General features: G+C 39.4%; 1 protein-coding gene and 1 long non-coding RNA gene across 2 annotated transcripts; one reads left to right on the plus strand and one right to left on the minus strand.

Moving 5' to 3' along the window:
* Positions 1-3: 3 nt before the first annotated feature.
* Positions 4-6,325, minus strand: LOC124120167. The gene is made up of 3 exons (XR_006858789.2): positions 6,029-6,325; positions 4,457-4,594; positions 4-3,604 (listed from the first exon to the last, which is right to left on the minus strand). It is a non-coding gene; the product is annotated as an uncharacterized LOC124120167 (long non-coding RNA).
* A 16,153-nt stretch (positions 6,326-22,478) lies between these two features.
* Positions 22,479-25,448, plus strand: LOC124120169 (ankyrin repeat domain-containing protein 50-like). The gene is made up of 2 exons (XM_046482901.2): positions 22,479-23,200; positions 24,061-25,448. The coding sequence occupies exons 1-2, from the start codon at positions 23,152-23,154 to the stop codon at positions 25,281-25,283; spliced, it is 1,272 nt and encodes a 423-aa protein (XP_046338857.2). The 5' UTR covers positions 22,479-23,151; the 3' UTR covers positions 25,284-25,448.
* The last annotated feature ends 2,516 nt before the right edge of the window (positions 25,449-27,964 follow it).

Here is a 27,964-nt window from a genome sequence, read left to right on the forward strand (position 1 = left end):
TACAACTTACCTTGAGTCTGTTATTTCTGCAACTCATTTGGAACAAGATTATATTCGTGGTGACGTCACTTCCGGAAATACATGTAGCAGAAGATGCCAAAAGTTAGAGCGAGAAGAATGCGATTAAACACCAAATATACGACGTGACATTAATTGGGATGGATGTAATCTACTCAATAACATGTCCAGGAAGGTGTTTACATAAGTATTTTGGAATAAATATATTTACTTTAGTGGATTTAAAGCATGAAACAATTCTGGAATGAACTACCCAACTTTTGATGACGTAAGCACCAGTAGATCGCGGGACTATTTGAGCCGATCACTGGAGCTAACTATAACTGTTAAATATTACTATGAAACATTTAATTGATCTTATACGTACAATATACATAATTTTTACACACAAGATGTGTATGTAATAATAAATAATCATATATTTAATAACTATTAAAACTTCAAACGAAGGTCTTGATCGTTTTCGCCACTGGCACTCTGGTTTGTCTTCAACTAATGGTTAGCCCACATATTATTGTCTTATACTGGCACTCTGGTTGTCTGTATATCCATTGTGCTTATGTACATTCATCATCATACATTTGCAGGTATGGATAGAATAGTGTAAGGATATCCATCTCTAATGACAAGATTCATTACAGTAGTTACTTTTTCAAGGTAGACTCTGATCCAGTGCTCCACGTGAAAGTGGCTTTATCAATACTGATTGCAACTCCTGAAATAAGAAATATGAGAACACCATATCATTTTGATTTTAAGCTAAAGAAATACTGCAAAATACTAAATCCACGTCAGTTGTTCAATTACTCAAAAGGGACATGATATTGATATTAAATAATAAGATCATTACAAGACAACAAATCCAAGGTGCTTGCAGATAACTTTCAACGTAGACATTGTGGTACCAACTTCATTCAACTCATGACAGTTTTCTTGCAATTCAAACTATTTTGTTTAGTTAGCAAAACAACATCTTGAGAACAAACGTCTCATACCGAGAGATGACATTCCCATGTGTGCCTTGATCAAAAATCTGTTTGCAGATTATATATGATAAAAGATGTAGAAATTTAAAAATATTAATATTAGTTCATGTTCACTTAAAAAACGGGGGGAGGGGGTTCAACTAGCCACTTCACATCCGTATATTCTCAATAAACAGATACTCGACCTTCTGCAGTGTCGGCTGACACTGTGCTGGGATCAAGGTCCTCTTCAGCAAGATATTTGTTCAGGCGCTTTGTTGACAAGCTTGCCCGAAGTGAAGACAATGAATTTACATCTTGGTTCTAGTTGGTATGGGGTGGTCGGGTAGCCTAGTGGTTAAAGCATTCGATTGTCATGCCCGGGTTCGATTCCTGACATGGGTACTATGTGTGAAGCCCATTTATGGTGTCCCCTGCCGTGATATTGCTGGAATATTGCAAAAACAGCAGTGTAAAACCATACTCACTCACTCACTCACTAACTCTAGTTACTTAGTATATCAGCTTTGACTATAAGAAATATGACCATCAAGCTACGAAAATACACTGATGTTCATTACAAATATAATCTGTGCCAGAGTTGATATAAAGTACTACCTGTGCAAGAGTTGATAAACAAGTACTAGGTGTGCCAGAGTTGATTTACAAGTACTAGGTGCGCAAGAGTTGATATACAAGTACTACCTGTGCCAGAGTTGATAAACAAGTACTACCTGTGCAAGAGATGATATACAAGTACTACTTGTGCAAGAGTTGATATACAAGTACTACTTGTGCCAGAGTTGATATACAAGTACTACCTGTGCCAGAGTTGATATACAAGTACTACCTGTGCCAGAGTTGATATACAAGTACTACCTGTGCAAGAGTTGATATACAAGTACTAGGTGCGCAAGAGATGATTTACAAGTACTAACTGTGCAAGAGTTGATATACAAGTACCAGCTGTGCAAGAGATGATATACAAGTACTACCTGTGCCAGAGTTGATATACAAGTACTAGGTGTGCAAGAGATGATATACAAGTACTACCTGTGCCAGAGTTGATATACAAGTACTAGGTGTGCAAGAGTTGATATACAAGTACTACCTGTGCCAGAGTTGATATACAAGTACTACCTGTGCAAGAGATGATATACAAGTACTACTTGTGCAAGAGTTGATATACAAGTACTAGGTGTGCAAGAGTTGATATACAAGTACTACCTGTGCCAGAGTTGATATACAAGTACTACCTGTGCAAGAGATGATATACAAGTACTACTTGTGCAAGAGTTGATATACAAGTACTACTTGTGCCAGAGTTGATATACAAGTACTACCTGTGCCAGAGTTGATATACAAGTACTACCTGTGCAAGAGTTGATATACAAGTACTACCTGTGCCAGAGTCGATGTACAAGTACTACCTGTGCAAGAGTTGATATACAAGTACTAGGTGCGCAAGAGATGATTTACAAGTACTAACTGTGCAAGAGTTGATATACAAGTACCAGCTGTGCAAGAGATGATATACAAGTACTACCTGTGCCAGAGTTGATATACAAGTACCAGCTGTGCAAGAGATGATATACAAGTACTACCTGTGCCAGAGTTGATATACAAGTACTAGGTGTGCAAGAGTTGATAAACAAGTACTACCTGTGCAAGAGATGATATACAAGTACTACTTGTGCAAGAGTTGATATACAAGTACTACTTGTGCCAGAGTTGATATACAAGTACTACCTGTGCCAGAGTTGATATACAAGTACTACCTGTGCAAGAGTTGATATACAAGTACTACCTGTGCCAGAGTTGATATACAAGTACTACCTGTGCAAGAGTTGATATACAAGTACTAGGTGCGCAAGAGATGATTTACAAGTACTAACTGTGCAAGAGTTGATATACAAGTACCAGCTGTGCAAGAGATGATATACAAGTACTACCTGTGCCAGAGTTGATATACAAGTACCAGCTGGGGAAGAGTTGATATACAAGTACCAGCTGGGGAAGAGTTGATATACAAGTACTACCTGTGCAAGAATTGATATACAAGTACTACCTGTGCAGGAGTTGATATACAAGTACTACCTGTGCAAGAATTGATATACAAGTACTACCTGTGCAGGAGTTGATATACAAGTACTACCTGTGCCAGAGTTGATATACAAGTACTACCTGTGCCAGAGTTGATATGCAAGTACTACCTGTGCCAGAGTTGATAAACAAGTACTACCTGTGCCAGAGTTGATATACAAGTACTAGGTGCGCAAGAGTTGATATACAAGTACTACCTGTGCCAGAGTTGATATACAAGTACTACCTGTGCCAGAGTTGATATACAAGTACTACCTGTGCCAGAGTTGATATGCAAGTACTAGCTATGCAAGAGTCGATATACAAGAACTAGCAGTGCCAAAGTTGATATTTAAGTACTACCTGTGCATGAGTTGACATTCAAGTACTACCTGTGCCAGAGTCTAGATGCACATGGGCAGCATGTTCATAGCCCCCCTCAGATAGTTGAAGAGAGCGATGGAGACGAAGGCCGTTCGGGAGTTCATGAACGCGGTAGGAGATGTCATGATGTATGTTACAAAGCAGGCAATCGTTATCTGAAAACCATATCAGGGAGCACTGTGAGTTATACCGGCTGAGGTTTCTTGCAATAGTCATATTAAAGTGTGATATTCTCAAAGGTATTAAAACAACCCTAAATAAAATGGAGTGGGATTTAGTGATAAAGGTAGACTTTACACATAGCTCACCTGCTGTATATGTATGTATTAGTCATATATTGGTCATATAGACCCGTGAAGATCTGGGGTACAATAGGTCTTCAGCAACTTATGTTTGCCATAGAAGGCCACTATGCTTGTCGTAAAAAGTGACAATAGCATCGGGTGGTCAGGCTCGCTGACTTGGTTGATGCATGTCATTGTATTCCAATTGCGTGGATTGATGCTCATGATGTCACTGGATTGTCTGATCCAGACTTGATTATTTACAGACTGCCGTCATATAACTGGAATATTGCTGAGTGCAACGTTGAACAACAAATATTTTTTTTATTTGAAGGTTCCATTGGCTGAGAGGTTGGTCACATGACCGCGAAATTTACGTACATAAGTGTATCCTAGTGAACAAAAGCTCTGACATTCATAAAGTTTGGCCCTCACTCTATGAAGGTTCATACTCCAATGAACTCACACAAAGTGAATGTCAATTCTTAAATAAACAAACAAACAAAAAAGTCATATAACCATGTCCTACTCAGTTTTGTACCACTTGCTTGATAAAGTCTGTAGCATTATAGAATGAATTCATGTGTCCATTTTGCCTTCACGTTACAATGGCACTAAATGGATAAGATATTGGAGTGATGCTGATTTCCTTTTAACAAGCAAATACCGCTTCTCATTCATTGTTTAATGAAAGGGCATAGACAGACAAGCTGGGTGACATACCAGTGTTGGGAAGCCTATCCACAGGAAGACAAGCAGGACCTCAAACAGAGCTATTTTCATCAGGACTTTCGTCTCCTTCTCCCTGATGACCATGATCTTGTCCCTAAATGAGCCCTCCCATGCATAGAGTTTCAGCACCTTCAGGAACAAAAACAAAAGTCATCATGAATCATGGACTCTTAAACACATGTTGGTGTTACTGTTTGCAACATGGTGCTGTATGTAGATGTATCCTACAATCACAGTGTTGCAGTTCAATTCCTAAAATTCATTTATTGCAGAACGTGTTTCTTTGTTGTAACATAGCCTTCAGCTACTCTGTGTCACTTAGGGCTCACACATTCAGGATTTTGACTGCAGTCCTTCATAGGACCTTCCCTGATTAAAATTTGTCTAAAGTCTGATCAAGATCCTGTGATCTGGGCGGGAAATTCACAAACAATCAGATATTGATCAGGAAGCGTCCCGATTCAGCCGTTTCCAGCCGAATTCGTCCAGATTCTCCCATTCTTAATCCGAATCTGATCAGATTTGTATCTTCCGCATAGTAAAAAACGACTAAATCTGTCCCGACAGCGTCCCGATTCTCCCGAATGCAGTCAGACAGAGATCAGACAGTGACTGGACAGTTAACCGACAAAGACAGTTCACATTCGGCAAGATCTGGACGCAATCTGGACTCAATCGACAAGAAACGGCAATGAACAATTCATGCCCGTTCATCACGACAGCATCCCGATCCACAGGACACCGTCCAGACAACACAGGACCTTGTTACAATTTTGATCCCATACAGCAGAATCTGTCACGACATAGTCACGATTGTAATCACACTAGACAGAATTGGCTTAGTTTCCCAAATGTTACGGGACGCACCATACTGGCCGAGTGCTTGGCCGATCTCTCTGCACCTTTCCTGATCCGTAGGACTCTGTTACGAAAGTATACGACTGCGTTCAGACGCATGTCAACATCCCAGCAATAAGTTCCTGTATCGTATAGTGTTACATCAGTACCTTGCCAAACAATAATAACAGTTGTAATAATAAGTCTTTTCTTGTTCTTGATTGGTTTGTTGGTTGGTTGGTTGGTTTGTTGTTTAACGCCGCACTCAGCAATATTCCAGCTATATGACGGCGGTCTGTAAATAATCGAGTCTGGACCAGACAATCCAGTGATTGATATCATGAGCATCGATCCACGCAATTGGGATCGATGACCTGCATCAACCAAGTCAGCGAGCCTGACCACCCGATCCCGTTAGTCGTCTTTTACGACAAGCATAGTCGCCTTTTACGGCAAGCATGGGTTGCTGAAGACCTATTCTACCCCGGATCTTTCTCGTTCTTGAAGGGACTGGTCACTTATTTTAGGGTGTGTGTGGTGTGGGGAGATTGGTCTTTGGTCTTTATTGTAATATACTGCCACCCCACTCTGACCCACCCCCTTTTCTCCATGCCCCCCCCAATACATGTAACAATTTGTCATTACACCCAACCCAAATCCCTAAATGTCCACTCCTCCCCTCTCTATGATAAATGACCAGAGCTTAATCTTTTAAAGTCTACTCACTAGTTTTGCTACTGTAAGTTTTGAAAGCTGCAGGCGTTGTTGGAGTGACAGGATGTGCCTGAGGAAGGCCGGGAGAGTCAGCCACAGCCAGCCACACGGCACCCACACCAGCACTGTGTGATGGAAGCATGGTGAGAACTCTGGCCACGTGTTGTTCAACAACAGATCCACGTCCTGGAATACAGAACATATTATTGGGGGAGGACCGTCATATGTGGAGGTGGAGGAAAAAGACCTGGAGAGTCAGCCACAGCCAGCCACACGGCACCCACATCATCACTGTGTGATGGAAGCATGGTGAGAACTCGGGCCACGTGTTGTTCAAAAACAGATCCACATCCTGGAATACAGAACATATTATTGGGGAAGGACCGTCATATGTGGAGGTGGAGGAAAAAGACCTGGAGAGTCAGCCACAGCCAGCCACGCGGCACACACACCAGTACTGTGTCATGGAGGCATGGTGAGAACTCTGGACACTGATGGCTGAACGAGTATTGAATGCATAGTCCTGTTTGAGATATGTTATACATACTGGGGGTTGGTTTTTGGTTGGTTGGTTTGTTGTTTTACGCTGCACTCAGCAATATTCCAGCTATATGACGGCGGTCTGTAAATAATCGAGTCTGGACCAGACAATTCAGTGATTGACATCATGAGCATCGATCCACGCAATTGGGATCGATGCCATGCATCAACCAAGTCAGCGAGCCTGACCAACCGATCCCGTTAGTCGCCTTTTACGACAAGCATAGTCGCATTTTACTGCAAGCATGGGTTTCTGAAGACCTATTCTACCCGGATCTTCACAGGTCTCACATGCTGGAGGAATCCCCTCACAAGAGCCTGCTGTATATTTACCACAACCGTCATTGTCTTAACTAGGCTGATGTTCTGTAGAGTAGCTGCCTGCAGTAGTCATTACTGACAACATCTCATGTTAATATTTCATGGAAATGATGCCACAAGAGAACTTTTCCAAGAATAGAGCTAGGGCACATAAAACTAAACATTTCCAAAGCTACAGCTCTGACATTACAGTTATGTTTGTTTGTTTGTTTGTTATTTAACGCCGCACTCAGCAATATTCCAGCTATATGACGGCGGTCTTGAAAATAATCGAGTCTGGACCATTGCTCCTGGAACTCCAAGCCATTCTTTTATTCAGGTCACCATGTCCCTGTCTGTGGCTTTTGAGACCACAGCTGCAGACATCCTCCTCAGCTTGTTTACAAATGATAGCCATAACATGTCAGTGTACTATTATAAGTAATTTGTTTGGCAAACTCTTTCTCAAACTGTTCCATGTACTCTGACAATTACAAGTAATGAACTTCACAAGTGTGTCAAAAACAAGTTATTGATAGCATAATGAAATAAAAGAATAACTTATACCCTGTTCACATGCACCTCTATACATCCGTGTATATACTATTGTGTGACACCTGTTAATGAGTAAATTGATAAGTTTATAATATGTATAAATAAGTAAATTGATGAGTCACTCGGTATATGTAAATAAGTAACTTGAATTATGTATAATGATATGCAAATTAAATAACATAAGAACCCCCCCCCCCCAAAAAAAAATATAGAATGGTAGGTCCCTAATTAGTCTCCAATAAATATGTTCATCCCAATAAACATCCCCTATAACCACATGAGAAGCCCAACCCCCTCCCCTAATCTTGCTGGAGAACAGTTTTTAGGTGTGCAATCAATCTTGTATGTACATGTACATCAAAAATAAGTTAACATGAAATTTTCTTTGTAAGATGACCTCAGTTAGTGCCAGGGGCCCTTTATAGGGCAAACCTAATATTAAACATTTGCTTATAAATATTTCAATCAGAAACATGTATCAGACTTTGAGTAAATTGTCCATACTTAATACATCCAAAGAAATTTAATCCACTCACCAGTGCTCTCTCAGTTGCTCCATTTTGAAAAGCTGCTAGGAGTTCATTCAGCACATCCATTTTTGCCAAAAGACAATGGCTGAATGTCAGGGTTTTCTTAAATAGAAATATAAGAATATTATTGGTTACTTTTTAAAAGAGGCTATGAAGTTTGTGTAGCAACAGTGAGCACACAGCTAGGATCATGATGATGTTAATGAGGTTGAGGGGAATATTGCTCAAAATAATAAAGTAACTTTTAAATTAGAGACTTTCCTTTATTCATACATCTTATCTCATGTATTTGCATTTGTACAAACGACCCTTATATGCAGCCTTGTAGCAGAAATAATAGTTACCCTATTTGACGTAATAAGCGCCAAGGGCGCTCTCAAAATTAGAAATAGGGGGCTCTTATTAGAATATTATTTTACTGAAAAAAATAGAGTTGAAAGATAAATTTTGTGGTTTATGCTGACAGCCAGAAATGTTTATATATTTTTTCAGAGTTTAATTGCCAATAATTTAGGGTGCATATTACACACGAGTGCGTATTATACATGAATAAATAGGTCCTGTGTACATTGATCAATCGGAAGGGGTGCTAATTGGGATTGTTCACTAGCCAATATATTAGGAAATATCACCGCTGGCGCTTATTAGAGCGGGGCGCTTATTACGTCGAACACGGTATACTTTTAAAAAAAAGCCATAGCCATCCATTGAAAAGCAGTGAGACTATTCCCATATTGACATGATATTGGACAAATCCCCGTGAAGCCTGGTTACCACAAAACTCATTTCATTTACTATATGATGAATTCACTATGTATGTCGACTATATCACTGTAAACCAAAAGTGCAAATAAATGTTTATCATTAAAAGACCTGCCACAAAGGTATGTACATATTACAAACACTTGTATGCAAAAAATAGCAGCAAAGTAGCAGGGACAAGGAATTTCATACAGAATTACATTGCTGGTATACACAGGAAAAGGGCCCATAATAAACTGAAATGATATATCTTTAGTTAGAATAAATCAACTTTGAAACGGGGCTCTGGAAAGTGTTTTTCTACAAATGGATAATGACCTGAAAAATCTGTACTGCAGCATCCATATTTCCTCATAAAATTTTTACCATTATTTTGAATTTTTATTTAATACATGGCATGTTGTGTTGTAATATATATCTGTCATCAATCACCTTTGAAATAGTGCTCTGGAAATATATCTTTTAATATTTTATCCAGTATTTCATCACAAATGTACATACATTTCTTAACGTCTTCACTGGGTCTTGTAATATCTATTTACTTAAGCATCTCACCTTTGAAACAGTGCTCTGGAAATATATTTTTTAACATTTTATCCAGTATTACATCACAAATGTACATACATTTCTTAACCTAATAAGACTACCATACGTCTTCACTGGGTCTTGTAACATTTATTTAGCATCTCACCTTTGAAATAGTACTCTGGATATATATGTTTAATATTTTATCCAGTATTACATCACAAATGTACATACATTTCTTAACGTCTTCACTGGGTCTTGTAATATCTATTTACTTAAGCATCTCACCTTTGAAACAGTGCTCTGGAAATATATTTTTTAACATTTTATCCAGTATTACATCACAAATGTACATACATTTCTTAACCTAATAAGACTACCATACGTCTTCACTGGGTCTTGTAACATTTATTTAGCATCTCACCTTTGAAATAGTACTCTGGATATATATGTTTAATATTTTATCCAGTATTACATCACAAATGTACATACATTTCTTAACGTCTTCACTGGGTCTTGTAATATCTATTTACTTAAGCATCTCACCTTTGAAACAGTGCTCTGGAAATATATTTTTTAACATTTTATCCAGTATTACATCACAAATGTACATACATTTCTTAACCTAATAAGACTACCATACGTCTTCACTGGGTCTTGTAACATTTATTTAGCATCTCACCTTTGAAATAGTACTCTGGATATATATGTTTAATATTTTATCCAGTATTACATCACAAATGTACATACATTTCTTAACGTCTTCACTGGGTCTTGTAATATCTATTTACTTAAGCATCTCACCTTTGAAACAGTGCTCTGGAAATATATTTTTTAACATTTTATCCAGTATTACATCACAAATGTACATACATCTCTTAACCTCATACTACCGTACGTCTCCCATGATTCATCAAAAAACTGTACGGTAAATGCCTTTCCCGTAAAAAACATATTATAAATTATGTTTTTGTATTACTTAAATTCTCTGGTAGTTAATAACTTCCAAATATTAACTAATAATTGATCCTGAAATAGCCATATCCAGGGGTATGAACTAACATTTAGTCCACTAGTCCTTAAAGAAGGGCAAATTTCTGCAGGCTAAAACGTCACCTCAGCAAAACAGCACCGCATTTGGCGAAAACGTCACCTCCGTTTTTTATTATAACGATAAGAACGATGTATGTAGTAGTATTTATGATTCATTTACATGTTATTTGATGTATTTGATTATTTACATTGTCATTTCCTGTGTTCTACCAGTTATTCACAGATAACTACAGAGATTCACAATCATAAAGTTCTTCACAGTTCTTCATGGTTGTCATCTTCATCACAATATCGGCCCATGTACCGTATTTTCTTGAGTATAGTGCGCACTTTTTTTTCGAAAAAACACAGCTGTGTGGAAGGGGGTGCGCATTATACACGAATTATGAGTTTGGATGTTTTTTCCCCCCATGGAAAGACATTACCGTGAGCACGAAACACCGGAAATACCATGTCAACAAATCCATACTGAAGTACGCAAAATAATCATGAAATTACACTGTCTGGCTATAAAAAGTGTTCTTTGTATATCTGGACTTATGTTTGTAACTTATTTCATTAATTTTATTCAAAATTCCTTATAATATTGTTTTTATTAATTTCGGCGAAATCGTGTGTGAAGCGATCGGAAGATCGCACAACTCACCGTTATTAACAGCAACCACGGTCAGAATACCGCTATTGACGCCTTGAAACGAACTTTAGTTGACGGGTACTAGGGCTGGGACGGGTAACTCGGGTACCTGGGTCAGGTGGGTACAGAGTAGGACCCGGGTACCCACAGGACAACCCCGACCCGTGGTTAGTCACGTGATCTATTGTTTATTAACAAAAATTATCTAGAACTCTATGGTTACACTACAAGTCACTAATGTTCGCATTTCTTTCTGACTATGCACCCATTCCTTCTTTCATATGGGTGAATATAGATAAAACTCAAATCAACTTAAGTGTATGAATGACCCGGTTGTTTAATGCATGTATCTAAATACTTTTTGCTAGGGCTATTCTAAAAATGTTCCCAATTGGACATTTTGAGACATCTCCTGAGACCTACAGTGGGTACCTGGGTAGGGTCGAGTAATAGGGGGAAGGGTACCCGGGTAGTAAATTTGGACAAATGACATAATTAAATCTAAACAAACCCTAACCTTTTTTAACCTAGGTGGAACTTGTCATGGAAATTGTAAAATAAAGATGATTTTGGAACCTAAGTCCATCTTGTTGACATGGAAACGTAAAAAATAAATATTTCTAAAATTTCTAAATAGCAAAAGGCACCAGTTCAGCATGTACCTGACAGACCTGCAAAGTTTGATGAAAAAATATTGAACGGTTATGAGTTATGCTCCGGATACGAACCCTACCCTCACAGAACCTAAGTCCATCTTGTGGCCATGGAAACGTAAAAAATAAATATTTCTAAAATGTCTGAATAGCAAAAGGCACCAGTTCAGCATGTACCTGACAGACCTGCAAAGTTTGATGAAAAAATATGGAACGGTTTATGAGTTATGCTCCGGAAACGAACCCTACCCTCACAGAACCTAAGTCCATCTTGTTGCCATGGAAACGTAAAAAATAAAAATTCCTAAAATTTCTGAATAGCAAAAGGCACCAGTTCAGCATGTACCTGACAGACCTGCAAAGTTTGATGAAAACATATTGAACGGTTTATGAGTTATGCTCCGGAAACGAACCCTACCCTCACAGAACCTAAGTCCATCTTGTTGCCATGGAAACGTAAAAAATAAAAATTCCTAAAATTTCTGAATAGCAAAAGGCACCAGTTCAGCATGTACCTGACAGACCTGCAAAGTTTGGTGAAAACATATTGAACGGTTTATGAGTTATGCTCCGGAAACGAAACGTGACGGACGGACGGAGCCCGTTTCTATATCCCCCGCCAACTTCGTTGGGCGGGGGATAAAAAAATAAGGTGCCGTTTTCGCCAGGCAATAATAGCCGTTTTCGCTTGAGGCGAGGTGCCGTTTTCGCCAGGTGACGTTTTGCTGTGGTGCCCATTTAGCTATAACCCTTATGTATCCAGGTAGATTTTGATATAATACAGTGATCATTTACAAAATAGAGCTGTCCTTCTGTTTCGCCCTTTATCAAGAAAATGTTCAAAGTTCGCAAGTAAATACGACATTCAAATAACATCAGGCCCTAATCCAAAAACATGTGTTTCATTTCCACTGTGTGGTGATCGAAAACCGAACTCGTAAAATTACTTCCTCGGGACGGGAGTGAACTATGACATGCACACGTTTCCGAAAGCCTCATTATGAATTTCATGTTCACTGCTGACAGCAATCACAAAATTGACTTGTTAAATCCAGTTTGTCATTAATTTACTAACCTTACCCGTCCCAACATCAAATACGACTGCGAAAATGTCAAATGTAGCACTGTTCATGCAAAAATACCATTGTAAGAAATTGTGTGGCTGTTCACTTGTCTGCTGCTGTCATCCTCTCACCCCGACAGTGCGACTCGTGGGGCAACTTACAAAATATTGACAATAAAATCTATCTTGTCATGTTTAGCATGACATAGATTTCTCTACTCACGTTGATACTTTTGAATGAACATTGTTTCTATTTTCAATTTTAAGGTTTAAAAATGAATTGAAATCTCGTAAACACATTAATAAAGTAAACACTTACTGCAAAATAGGTTTTCCCTAGTTGCCTTCCTGTGTTATTCTTTCGCGTCGTCTGCTTCGAACGACGCGCGTGAGTAACAGCGCCCTCTATTACAAGAGTAGCTTCCCTTGAAGCATGTTGTGACAACGTTGGACCAACGTAACGAAACCGATCGCGATATTTCCAACTTTTGCCAATGTATTGTAATTTTCTGAATGAACTGTAAGATGTGTATCTTCTGAATGTGCTAGATCTAGATCTGTTTAATTTCAAAATTAAAAATAAAGTATAGCTATATTCGTAAATTAATATTTGTCACATTGTAATGAACAAATTTTTTTTTTCATGTTATGATAAAAAAAAACAAATCACATATTAGATTCAATAGTGTCAGTGCCAATCACCAGCACGGACGCTGCAGTAAGCCGATGCCGATATTGCCGACGGTGACCCGATGTAGGTTTGCTAGCTGGGATTTGTCCTCAAGTTTGTTGTGAACACCTTGTGTCATAGGTGTGGGATTACATTGTTCGAGTGATTTTTGTCAGTACCAGAGATACGCATCTATATTCTATATTCTCGCTATATATATTCACCCTATTCATGGTCCATATATGGTTTGAAGCGCATATATTAATTAAGCAGCAGAATATGTATCAATCCTCAATCTTCCCTTGTATCAATTTAACTAAAATCAGATCTTATTTTTTGCTACCTCTAAACAAAGATCTGAGGACATCCTATTGCGGTTCATGTGGGAACGACCTTTCATCTGACCAATCAGAGCATCGCTTAGCAGATCATGAAAGTGACAGTTGGAATGTGATTTTTTATCCTGCAACCTCGAAAAAAAAACACACAGGGTATTCCAAACGACAGTTATGGGCTTTATGTGTGTATTCATACAATATAGACCATCTATTAGCCATTCCAGAATGTTCTTTTGTTCAGTTTGTACTGGTGGCCCAGTCGTTGTCAAAGGCGCCGCGATTCGCAGTGCAGAGTTGCGTCCCTTAGGCACGCCAGAAACCTATGATTGTGGGTTCGAATCCCGGTTCGCCCCGATTCTGTTTTCTAGGTTTGTCAGAGCACCATGCCCGTATAGCTGGCTGTCACAGGTGCTTCAATCTGTGGTTCAATGATATTTATTTTGTATTTGTTTGTTGTTTAACGCCGCACTCAGCAATATTCTAGCTATATGACGGCGGTCTGTAAATAATCGAGTCTGGACCAGACAATCCAGTGATTGACATCATGAGCATCGATTCACACAACTGGGATACGATGAAATGCATCAACCAAGTCAGCGAGCCTGATCACCGGATCCCGTTAGTCGCCTCTTACGACAAGCTTACTCACCATTTACGGCAAGCATGGGTTGCTGATGACCTTCACGGGTTGGTTCAATTATAAGAACAAGGCCTCGGGCGGAAAGATATAAGGGGGTCTTTGCGAACTGATGATGTATTTGCAATTGAAAGTTCCACTGCACCTTCTCCTTGAAAGCCACAGCTAAGTTTTAGATCCCAAATTAGAGCACCTACTATACTAGTTCAAGGGAGTCGGTACATGTCTAGTCATAGGAATGTATTATTTGTCGCAAAAGAAAGTATGTTACAGATGAATGTACTTGCATGAGAAACGACTAGCCACTTGTCAAATACAAGCTGAAAAACGGCTAGAAGCAGCTGGAGAAGAATGATGACAAACATTGTATTGAAAATAGGTCCGCTATATCCAGTGCAGGTGTAATAAGATTCGCCAGCGTGCCTCGTGTTACAGGCATATACCAAATGTGTTTATTACTTGCCCGTGAAAACATCACCTGTTTAATTAACATACAGCTGCATTACACATTGTGTAATACCAAAACGCGTGCTTATGTACTGCGGGAACAAGTTCCACTTACGACCATTGAAAGCTCTCAGCATCTCATGGTTTATTCAACGACATTGCGTTTGGGGGGTGATTGATCACAGAGAGGAGCTTATGCATACCCAATGACCCCAGCAGCCTTGCTGCTTGAATTTTGATAATGCATTTAGAAAATGTGAAACACTCATGTCCATTTGGTCTTCAAGAAACCTTATTCCCCTAGGCAGGAATACCGTGCTAAAATCACTAATTCTACTTACATATAACCATTTATTTCCATCGCTACCAGATCCACCAGATACTACGTTTAAACGTTTTCTTAAAGGTGCTTCTTATTCATTGAGGAGGTAAACCCGACAAAGTAATGAGAAGTCAAATTATATGTGAAACATCAGATGGAGGTATAAAATGTCCCCAAGTACTAGAATAAATACATGCGCAAGAAATATCATTGGTATGTAGAGCATCAAAATCGAAATCAAAGTGGTGTGGATAATACTCTTAAATATACCTCTTTCTGGACCCTTTAATGCACTCGAAATTACCTACAAGACATTAAGATTACAAAGGATTACCAAGATAAATAATATATACTATAATGACATTATTAAGGCCTGGAGGAAATCCATAGATAACACCCACATCGAGCTTATAAATGACACAGGTATCCTAGCACAATATATATGGCATAACGAGAACAGGAAATACCTGTATATTTTATAAAGAATGGTTTGTGAAAGGGATACGTTTCATTAATGACCTTCTAGGTAATAACGGACAATTCATGTCATTCGAAACCTTTAAAACCGTTTTCAATTTGAAAACCATTTTTTAACCTACACAGGTGTTCTTCTCGCTGTTAAACAACACTGTCGAACCCAACGATTATCAAAATTTGTCATTACCTTAGAGTCTCCCTTCTTACCATTTCATATATATCATCTGAACAAGCAAAAAACAAAATTTATAGTATTTCTTTAATATACTTTTTAAAAAATATGTGCGAGAAATAATCATTTTGCTAAATGGGAGTATGAACTTGGATACGATATCGAAGAACGAGACAGGAAGATGATCAATTCTACCTCGTTGAGGTGCACGAATGTGACTAAACTACAATGGTTCAAATTTCAAATTTTAAATCATATATTGCCAACAAACTTCTTAATAAAATGGGATACGTAGACAGTACAAGTTGTAGCTACTGTTCAAATGATGCAGAAGATCTTTTACATATATATGAATGTAACAAATATTAAAGCGAGCTCCATCTGTCGAGACATGGAAATTTGGATATCGCACAAAACCAAAAACCCGGTAACAATATCTTAAGAAAATTTTCTTTTTGGTTATTTATAAAAAAATAACAATCCTTTCAACCCTATCATTATTTTGTCCAAACGAATTAATTTCAGCTTTCGAAATAACAAACATCCACCAACATTCTAATTTATACAGAATGAGTTTTGATTTTACGCCGCTTTTAGCAATATTCCAGCAATATCACGGCGGGGGACACCAGAAATTGGCCTCACACATTGTACCCATGTTGGGATTCGAACCCGGGTCTTCGGCGTGACGAGCGAACGATTTAACCACTTGGCTACCGACCGCCCAAATTTATATAGAAGCTTACTGAAGTAAAGAAAGCATACTTCCGAGATTACTTTAATAAGCTTTGGTCAAGCTGTCATGCTTCATTTCTGTGGATTGATGCAAAACCGTGTAAATGCTCCAGAAAAATAACCAAATTATAAACAAATTTAAATGTAATGGACTGATCCGCGGCATCGTCCGATCTTAACACAATCGAGCTCATTTGGGACAAGGCAGGGTGAAGTGTGCGTCAACGTCAACCACGACATCATGACGTCGTGACGTTTAACCTGGCATTGCAAGAGGAATAGACACCCGCCTGTGCGAGCCCATGCCACGTCGTCTCCACGCATGTGCGCAAGGGCCAATGGTGGCCATACAAGACATTTGACCTTTGGCTTACACTGGTGTGTAACTATGTTAATTGTGCTGCTTATAACAAACTGGAATGTGAAAGTTTAAAAATGATCGTTTTATGCCAACCGACATACCAACATCAGTCAAAAATGACAGGCATATCACATAAACAAACTATTAAAACTCGAATGTATGCATTGTCGAAAAACCTATTCTCCCAAGAAACGTTGGTTGTTGCACTAAAACTTGCCACTTGCCATGATGCACGTGCCACATGTTCCTAACTGGATATAAAAGTAGGCATATAAAGCTAAGTCAGCACAGATTCAATAATGCTGTGAATGTAGAAAAAAACATTCAAGAGCTCAGAGCTACAGGTCACGGCAAGTGAATCTGTCCAAATCAGCCACTATGATAGTGATACAAGGGGACAGGCAGTACCCAGAATACACCCGGTAGTGGACGCCAGAGAATCCTCGGAGACCGCAATGCACGTCGCCAGAAGTAATACCCTGGTATGAATAGTGTTGATCTGATTGAGTTATTGTTTAACATCACGTCGGCAATATTTCGGCCATATCTTGACGAGACAAAATTATATAATAGTGATGATCTGATTCATGTTGGACTTCAATGATGGTCGAACGAGAGTCTGGAGTTTCAGCTTCCATATGATGTCCTATAATCGTTGTGGCCATATATCGGGGAGGAATCACCATAACCGGCAAAACTGATCTCCACATCTCTGATGCCGACTACCGCGAATAACATCATCACCACCTTGTAGCTGCTCAGTGCCATGGCAACGTGTCCCAGGATGACAACGTCCCAGACCACCCACAATGTTTGTTTGTTTCGTTGTTTAACGCCACACTCAGCAATATTCCAGCTATATGACGGCGGCCTGTAAATAATCGAATCTGGACCAGACAATCCAGTGATTGACATCATGAATATCGATCTAGGCAATTGGGATACAATGACATGCATCAACGAAGTCAGTGATTCTGACCACTCGATCCCGTTAGTCGCCTCTTACGACAAGCATAGTCGCTTCTAAAGACAATAATGGGTTGCTGAAGAAGGCTCACCTATAAAGACTGTGACTGCAGACTTTGATATGGGACGTTCCCTGACCTCTTCCCAACAGAACAGATATGCCCCAACGAAACGTGTTCCCAGACATCTTCAGTAGTTAGATCTGGCCCTCCTTTATGACTGGTAGTCGATCCCCTAATTCATGATTGGCCAAGTAGTCAGACAAATGATCGTCATGTCCCAAAAGATGTTTTCTTTGCTGGCGTTTTCCCGATAAATCTTCACTGGTTATGATGACATCTGATACTCTTACAAATGTTTTCTTATGGTTTATTTTGATTACCAAATTCACACATGTTAAAGTAGGTCACTAATCTGTATCCATCCTGCTATACAAAGGATACGGAGTGCAGTTTTAATTCGCATTATATTATCCTTCAAGGGTCAGATTCAGTTACATCACGGCGTGTCGGTTAATGTTGGAGGAAATCCTCAAGTGATGCAGGCCTCAGACGTTTACCACTTCGGTGAAACCCATGAGCACGGGTATGGTGCTGACAAACCTTGAAACATAATCGGGGCAAACCGGGATTTGAAACCACTCCTTCAACACTGACCAGTGTACATTATTTTGTTTTGGTCAGGTGAGCTAAAATACCAAATGTCCGTATGAGACCAAATTGTTGCACAAATGAATGTTTTCCGAAGTTTTATACCTTGTAGCAAAACGTAAGTTTTCATAATATATACCGTATTCGACGTAATAAGCGCCCCGCTCTAATAAGCGCCACGGCGATATTTGCGAATATTTTGGCTAGTGAACAATCCAAATTAGCACCCCTTCCGATTGATCAATGCACACATGACTTACTTATTCGTGTATACTACGCACTCGTGTGTTAAATGCACCCTTAATTATGGGCAATTAACTTCTGGAAAGATATATCTGTCGTATATAAATCACGAAATTTACGATCTTTGAACTTATTTTTCACCAAAATAATATTCTAATAAGAGCCCCTTATTTCTAATTTCGAGAGCGCCCTGGACGCTTATTGCGGCGAATACGGTATATATTTCTCATCAGCTGCGGACGTCTGCTGAATTGTTGCCTGCCAACATGAAGTATGTCTATTACCATTAATCACTACCTGTTCTTACTATCAATGTATATGACATATTAAGACTCACAACTTCTTAAACATGTCTGAAATAGGCACATTCTGATATTCCGAGAGACAGGCACTCCAGCATTTCACAAATGACTTTGTAGATGACTTTTGCTTCCATTTTTGACAAATTGTCCTAGATGTTGCCGATAGAGATGTGACTATATCTAGTTTAGTGACAAATGCCCCATGGAAAAGGAATTAAGTTTTTCTCTTCTCAAACTTCTCTCTTCATGCTCACGTATTGTAGTCATCCTTGAGTAATTGTTATACTTAAGAGCACTGATTATAACTGTTTTAATCTGTACAAAGTTGAAAAGTCAATTACAAACCTTTCATGTAGGGCAGCCAGACTTCTGAAGACAGCTGGCTGGGACAGAATAGGTTTATCCCAAGTGTGTGTCCTCTGTTTCCGTTTGTGAAACCTGGTAATGACAACATCACAAACTCACGTAATCCACTCTAAAGGACATTCATCTTCTCTGTTGGCCCATTTGTAGGGCATTTGTTTTGACAGCATCATAATGATTTTAAAGTTGTGATACCAATTGATAGCAGGCTGTACTCGAGATTGGGGCCATATTTGACATTGTCAACACTAGTGATGTTACCTGTGATGATATGACCAACAGGTTGGTAGGAGTATGATGAGTGCTGGCATAGAAAGTCCACGTTTTGGATGAGATGGTGTTCGTATAAGAAAATGAAACTGTTGGTGGTTCTTGAAGTTTGAAATATTGTGGGACATTCAGGGAATTGATCATGTTACTTAAGTTCAAAGCATCAAATCCCTTCTTTGCAAATTTCAAAGTAAGGAACATGCTGCTTTTGTTTGATTTAGTGGAGCCTAGCCTGTTGCTGATTTGGCCAAACGTTTCCACGCCATATCAAGCACTCGCTACCGGATACTGGGGGCCCTTTTAACAACACAGATCTCCTTGCACAGTTCCAAATTTCCTGGGGGAGAGTAAACAAATCTTCCAAATCAATGGCATCATTGGGACTTTGACATTTCTGTTGACAATGACTGTGATGCCTCCTTTGGGATGCCCGAAATAGACTCAATACATTGCGTGAGTTGGAAAGGAAAGGCTGCATACGTCATTTTGTCATAACATCCACATGGCATTGCTGTACACAACAGTCGAGTCCAATTGGTTTCTATGGACATCTCATAAGATCGACTGCTTTGACGGTATATTTCCTTAACTTTCATTCATGTATTGTAAGTAGTGTCTGTCTGTCTGTATCCGAACGCCTCCGTGGTCTAGGTTCGGGGTTCGTACCAAAAGACGTTAAAAGATGGTACTTGTTGTTACCCTGTCTGGCGCTCGGCATTAATGGGCTAAAACAAGGACTGGTCGGCTCGGAGTCAGTATACTGTGTCTGAGTGGGGTAGTCATGTTAAACTGCGGCATGGTATCTCAGTGAGCTAGCACTATAAATCGGCATCAGTCCGGACTAGTACAAGCAGACACACATACACACACACGTACATGCACGTCGCAATATAAGTGCAATAATCTTGGACGCGACGTTAAACCCAATTTCACCTCACCCCACCTGTCTGTATCCATGTATGTATGTGTTATACATGAATGTGTGCATGTGATTATCGAGAACGTTTCCTGTAGGATAGAGGATGAATAATAGAAAGGATAATTCATTCATGTAAGCCAAATAAATTTCACAAAAGATGTCGTTTTTCAATCGCTCTGATGGTATTAATTTATCTTTTGTATTAAAAAATTGAGGTACTTGGGAATAGGTACTTGCTTCTTACCTTATACAACTGCTCATGTGATTTATCAATGTAACGATAAGAGCGATTTGTCCAACATATGAATCCATCTTAGCTTTTATGATAATGGTTTGTTGTAATCTCAGAACATGAATTACATTCCTAACATTCTGAGCCTTTGGAAAGAATGTGAAGGACGTGGGATTCTTTGAGGATTATCGTTATGTATATCTGAGTCTGCCGACTTGATGTATTATGCAAAGGGCACTTACAATACCCAGAATGAAAGCATCCATGCACGCTGAAAAAGTCTGGTCATTGCTATCCTTGAATCTAATGGCCGGATGACCATTGGACGACCCAGATTACATTACTGCATTTCAGCCATTTGCATAGTCAGTGCTATATCTGGGGCGGTCGGGTAGCCTAGTTGTTAAAGCGTTCGCTCGTCACGTCGAAGACACGGGTTCGATTCCCGAAATGGGTACAATGTGTGAAGTCCATTTCTGGTGTCCCCCGCCGTGATATTGCTTGAATATTGCTAAAAGCGTCGTAAAACCTCACTCACTCACTCACCCAGTGCTATATCTACGCTGTCTGAGAGTTTGATACTCAGCTACCATCAACTATTTCATTAATCATCTGTGTATCCACAGGGACATACATGTACTTGCCTCCTTCACCTTTGCTGTCTTTGACAAAGTGATTGCACGGTGACACTTTTACGGATAAGAGTTTATTCTGCTTTCATAGCATGAAATATTTATCGTACCGAGCTTTTCAGTGTCTATATTTCACTGTCAACCATGTTTTAAGAATGTACCTTAGTTCACATATTTCTTATCAGTAATCAAGACAAGGGATGTGAAACCTATGGACTGTGTAATCTTGTATCCTGTGCTCCCTAAACACCCTGTCTTGTAGGCAAAGCTTACAGAGTGTTAGTCTCAGGACTGTGAGGTTTTGAATCCTGTCATCTTTGGGGACACTGTAAGATGTTGCCCCTGTGTTCATATGACTCGTGGCTTCTCCTCCCAGCATTAACAGTTTATTTCATGTGCATATGTGATGTGTGTGCATACACGCAAAAGCCATGTGCACTTCAAAACAAATACTTTGTCATCATCAGGAACATTGGCATCACGTTGTGTCAAGTAAAATGTATTGAGAACGGCATATGTTTCAATATCGAATACAGCAACGAAAAACTAATCTGTCGTCTGTCTGGATCTAAGAAGATAAAGGAGAGAGAGGGATACATTGTTCTTCCAAAGAATCATTCCCATGTAAGCATGTATTTATATCTTATGTTGAGATCATCTAAATCTGGTAGAAAGATGGGACACCGTAGTTGTTAATGCACTGGCCCTCCCGGGACAATTCACCACAAGGGTACAATGTGTAATTCTGGTGTCTCGTGTCCCCTTGCTATCTGGCTGAAATGTTAATTTTACAAGTGGTGCAACAGCATTTTTCTAATCTATGAATGATATAAGTAAATACATGAATTATCGTCAAAATTCGAACAGAATAAATTCACATAACTATTCATTGTCTCTTATCTGTATATACATCTTGAAACTCTCTTTTTGTGTTTTTTGTGTGTTTGCGATGTATTGATGAACAATCTGTATTTTCGAGTCAAGAAGTCATATTTGAAAACGCCAACAAACTATTATTGACTATATTAAACTCTGTAGGGTGTGGCATTTTGGCTCTTTTGATCAGCGTCAGGTTGTAAGGACTAAATCTCTGATTCTGTGTGATAACACCTCTCATTCTGAGTGATAACACTTCTGACTCTGAGTGATAACACTTCTGATTCTGAGTGATAACACCTCTGATTCTGAGTGATAACACCTCTCATTCTGAGTGATAACACCTCTTATTCTGAGTGATAACACCTCTGATTCTGAGTGATAACACCTCTGATTCTGAATGATAACACCACTTATTTTGGGTGAAAAAACGCTGATTCTGGGTTATGAAATTTCCGATTCTTTAACAAATCAGAAAAGAGCATGCCCGAAAGTTATAATATCATTTAATTGATCATCGAAAAACACCAAAGCACTAAATGAGCATCCATTTTCAAGATTTCTCGAGAGATGGGAGTGGGGGTTATAATTAAATGAATACTCGTAGTTTGTTCAGAAATATGCCCAGAATGAATAGTTTGATGGCAGTGGTGACAAAGTTGTAGAAAATACCCAAACGTGAAAGGTTTGTGTTAGTAGTGGAAATGAAGAGATTGTTTGATAGTGCTTAGTAAATAGATAGGTTGTTGGATACAACTAGTTAAAAAAATTGTTCTCAATAAAAAATCCCCTCATGCAAATCAAATGGATGCTCCCTAAAAGCACCATACATCTCTCTCTAATTCTTTCTATACATTCCCTGTCTGAAGGTCTGGTCTGGCTCCTGTGTAGCCAAGTCTTGCAATCTCATGTCCCGATGTCTGGAGACTCGGGTTGGAAAGGTTGTCTGTGTAAAGAGTAAGTACCTCGTTTCTATCTGAAATATTCGATAGCTGGAATATTAGTGAGAGTTCTAAGAATCGTTTATAGGATGATAAATGTTCAACTTTAATGTACAATATCCACTCTCCATATTTAGGAACAATATTATATATTGTCCACAATTCTGAGTCAAATATTGTAAAGAATTATATGTTTGGTATGGGTGTATATTTAGCCAAATATTTAATAAAACCAAAAGAGTGATTATCATGTATACTTACATATCTAAATATCCCTACATACCAAAGATCGATGGAGTCTTAAGTTATATTGATTATGTGATGATTGTCATCACATAATTAATAAAACTTAAGACCCATGGGAGCATTGCCAGGGGCCCCCTTACCCCCATCATATATACTACTTCTTTTGCTGATATACGCTGAAACACAGGTATTCAGGAAGCTTTACCTGAACTGAATTGTCATCATGTCACATCTCTGGGAGACCTTTACCATGTTCACATTTGGTGAAAGCCATAAAGCTGTCATCAAACAATTTAGTTTTCCTTCAGTGCAATATGGCATTTTTCTTGGTGATAATTCATACTGATCTTTTTTAGAACATCAATCAGAAAACGTATTAATACCTGTCTGAAATACATAAATTCTCACATTGTTTCACGGATACAAAAAATAACTGTCCATTTTTGTTTTTTTTGCAATTTAGTGGTTTAGAGCGTATTTCGGTCTCAATAATCAAATGCAATTACACATGTAAACCGATGCATTGCTACAAATCAGGATTAATCGAGCTTTTAAAGAAATTGTGATATAGATATGCTAAATTAAAAGTCAATTATTGTAATTCACTGTTATTAATTGACCTACCTGCAGGAGGAACACAGACGCACAGACTTCACAAGTCACGGGAGAGCATTCTTCATGATGCCTGCAGACAGGGATGCCTGAACCGAATAAAACGCATCTTGTCTGACGGTCGAGTCGAGGTAAACAATAAAGACGCAAAGGACGGAATGACACCATCAATGTTGGCAGCCTTCTTAGGGTATAAGCATGTGTTTGACCTTCTTGTGAGTAATGGGGGTGATCTGTCACTAGTTGACAAAAATGGTGACAACATCCTTCAAGCGGCCTGTCATGGAGGTAGTTTGGATATAATAGAGTTTGTTCTTCCACTGGGCATCGTTGACATCAACAGCAGAGATCGGTATGGGAGGACACCACTGATGATGGCAATATTTGATGGACATAGAGATGTTTATGACCTTCTGTTGAGTAAAGGTGCTGATGCGTCGCTATTTGATAATTATTATGACAAAACCGTCCATATTGCTTGTATTACAGGACATGTAAGAATGATGAAGTATGTCATCTCACAGAATACTGCAAACATCAACACTAGAGGTCACTACGGACGTACGCCAGTGATGATTGCAGCAGAGTACGGACACCGGGAAGCGTATGATCTACTTGTTAGCATAGGAGCTGATATGTCTCTAGTTGATAACAACAGTGACAAGATCCTTCACGTGGCCTGTTTTGGAGGACATGTAGAGATGGTTGAATATCTTCTCTCACAGAATACTGCAGCCATAAACACAAGAGGGCACTTCGGTCGAACGCCAGTGATGATAGCAGCAGAGTACGGACACAGGGAAGCGTTTGATCTGCTTGTACGCAAAGGAGCTGACGTATTCCTTGTTGATGATAGCAATGACACCATCCTTCACGTGGCCTGTTTTGGAGGACATGTAGAAATGGTGCAATACCTCCTCTCAAAGGTCACCGTGGACATAAACTGTAAAGGAAACTACGGAAGAACTCCAGTGATGGTAGCAGCAGAAAAGGGACACAGGAAAACGTTTGATTTACTTGTAAAGCAAGGAGCTGATGTGTCCCTAGTTGATGATAACGGTCACAACATCCTTCATCTGGCCTCTCTTGCCGGACGCCTACAGATGGTGACGTATCTCATATCACATGAGTATGTGGACATAAACGGCAAGAACAAATTTGGGTACACAGCAGCTATGATAGCAGCAAACGAAAAACATAAGGCCGTGTTTGACATTCTTGTGTCAAAGAGCAATGTATAAACTCTCAACAAGAGAGTCGTTGTAGGTAAATTAGGCTTACAAAACGGTATGTGTTAAAATATAGATTAAAATGAAAAATGTGTTTTCTGAGTCAAGTTGTTTCTTCATGAAATTTGATGCTTGATTATACTCTAATTATTGCGGAAATAAACACTATATCTAGATCGCAAAAGCCTTTGTTTATTTCTGTTCAATACCAATTCTTGTCGTCACTGTGATATTGTCCAATTTTCTACATGTCTTAAACTGTGGTTATAGTAGTAAGTGTGTTATTTTCTTATGTACATATTTAATATCATATATTTTTTTCATTATTCAGTGATAATCAACTGTGCAATATGAATTTCCCTTTAGATAAGCGGCACCCATGAAGACAATAGATATCCAACAAAGGCTTTCCAATTAAAGTGAGGGAGTGGGGTTTGGTTTAACGCTGCTTTAACAATGTTCCAGTTATATCACGGCGTGTCAGCTTAATGTAGGACGAAAGCTCGAAGTGATGCAGGTTTCAGACTTTACCTCTTTGGTGAAACCGACGAGCATGGCTATGATGCTGACAAACCTAGAAACATACTCAGGGCGAACCGGGGTTCGAATCCACAATCGAAAGGCATTACTAGGGACGCAACTCTGCATAGCGTATGGCGGCGTCTAAGACGACTGGGAAATCTTTGCGCCCCTTTCCATTATAAATATAAAGTTACAGTGAAATCCCTCGTCACCACTCGGAACTCACAATACTGTTTCAAGGCGTGTTTGTATTTATGCATATGTGCTGTGAACAGTCGTTAAATGATGCCCCACCTGTGATGGATTGACGTTTACCACAATTACTCATATAAGGCTTGTGTTTGGCAATGGTGAAAAAGTATCTTAACATAACTTTGGGACTTTCCACGATGTAAAACCATCTCTGTAATCATAAGAAATATTTCTAACAGCAGTGTCTATTATACGATTCCGACTATATCATAAGTATGTGTTAAGGAATCGATATCGGGGCGGTCGGGTAGCCTAGTGGTTAAAGCGTTCGCCCGTCACGCCGAAGAATCGGGTTTGATTCCCGACATGGGTACAATGTGTGAAGCCCATTTCTGGAGTCCCCCGCCGTGATATTGCTGGAATATTGCTCAAAGCGGCGTACAACCATACTCACTCACTCACTCACTCGATAAATCGATATCAGCGATGACGCCAGGTGTTACATTTTACTATGATCACGTGACACATTGTAAGTTAACTGGTATGAAACTCCCAAAAATTTCAGCCAGTCCACAGGACTGGCTACCTGAAATACTTACCAGCCCTGACCAAAACCCGCCTGCCCACTATAATCATATGTTTCTCAGGATAAGCTAACGGGGTTTCTTTTTGGTTACATTTTATCATTCATCTTTACATGTGAATTAATGCTTATCATCGGGAATTATTTAGAATATTTTCACATATGAAATATAACCCGACCGTCGCTGTCAGGGGGATTTGAAAATCTGGCAGCCCGAGTTGAAATCAACCCGTCTCGGACGGTCAGGCAGGCAGGTATTTCGAACACTGTGAATACTGATGCTGAAAACGAGAAGGTGATGTGCACAGCAGCAGGTGCATCAAGCAGATCCCCGTTCCACAAAGCGACTGCAGCACTAGGGGGATCGTAACTTCCATACTTAAACATACGACTGTCGTAGTGCCAAAACGATCGTGATTCCCATACTTTAACATACACTTACGATTGTCGAAGTGCTAAGGTGTTCGTAAGTTCCACACTTTAACATCGCCTTACGACACTTGTAGCACTAAGACGATCGTAATTCCCACACTTTAACATCGCCTTATGACATTTGTAGCACTAAGACGATCATAATTTCCACATTTTAACATCGCGAAACGACACTTGTAGCACTAAGCCGATCGTAATTAACACACTTTAACATCGCCTTACGACATTTGTAGCACTAAGACGATCATAATTTCCACATTTTAACATCGCCTTACGACACTTGTAGCTCTAAGACGATTGTAACTTCCACAATTTAACATCCCCTTACGACACTTGTAGCACTAAGACGATCGTAATTCCCACACTTTAACATCGCCTTACGACACTCGTAGCACTAAGACGATCGTAATTCCCACACTTTAACATCGCCTTATGACATTTGTAGCACTAAGACGATCATAATTTCAACATTTTAACATCGCCTTACGACACTTGTAGCACTAAGCCGATCGTAATTCCCACACTTTAACATCGCCTTACGACATTTGTAGCACTAAGACGATCATAATTTCCACATTTTAACATCGCCTTACGACACTTGTAGCTCTAAGACGATGGTAACTTCCACAATTTAACATCCCCTTACGACACTCAGTGCTACGATCGCTTTGTTGAACAGGGCCCAGGTCTCTATGAATCAGGTGAAAACAAATGTTAAATTCGTGAGGGAAGGAGTAAATGTTGTTCCAGGCCGACTGCATTCATATTCCAGCTATGTCCAACTACCTAAACGAATCTGGTCAAGGGGAGAACATGATTGATAACACGAACCATGATCCACAAGAGAAATGGATGCTTGACCCCCAAGGGTAAGGGTGTGACCCTCACAAACCATGGGTAGGTCATTGTAAGGTTTACGACAGAGGGACTGACACACATACCATTCGGTACATTAGTTCACTCC

The sequence above is a fragment of the Haliotis rufescens genome, unplaced genomic scaffold (genome assembly GCF_023055435.1).
Source record: "Haliotis rufescens isolate VD_foot unplaced genomic scaffold, xgHalRufe1.0.p SCAF_18, whole genome shotgun sequence".
In the NCBI taxonomy this organism is placed as follows: Eukaryota; Metazoa; Mollusca; class Gastropoda; order Lepetellida; family Haliotidae; genus Haliotis; species Haliotis rufescens.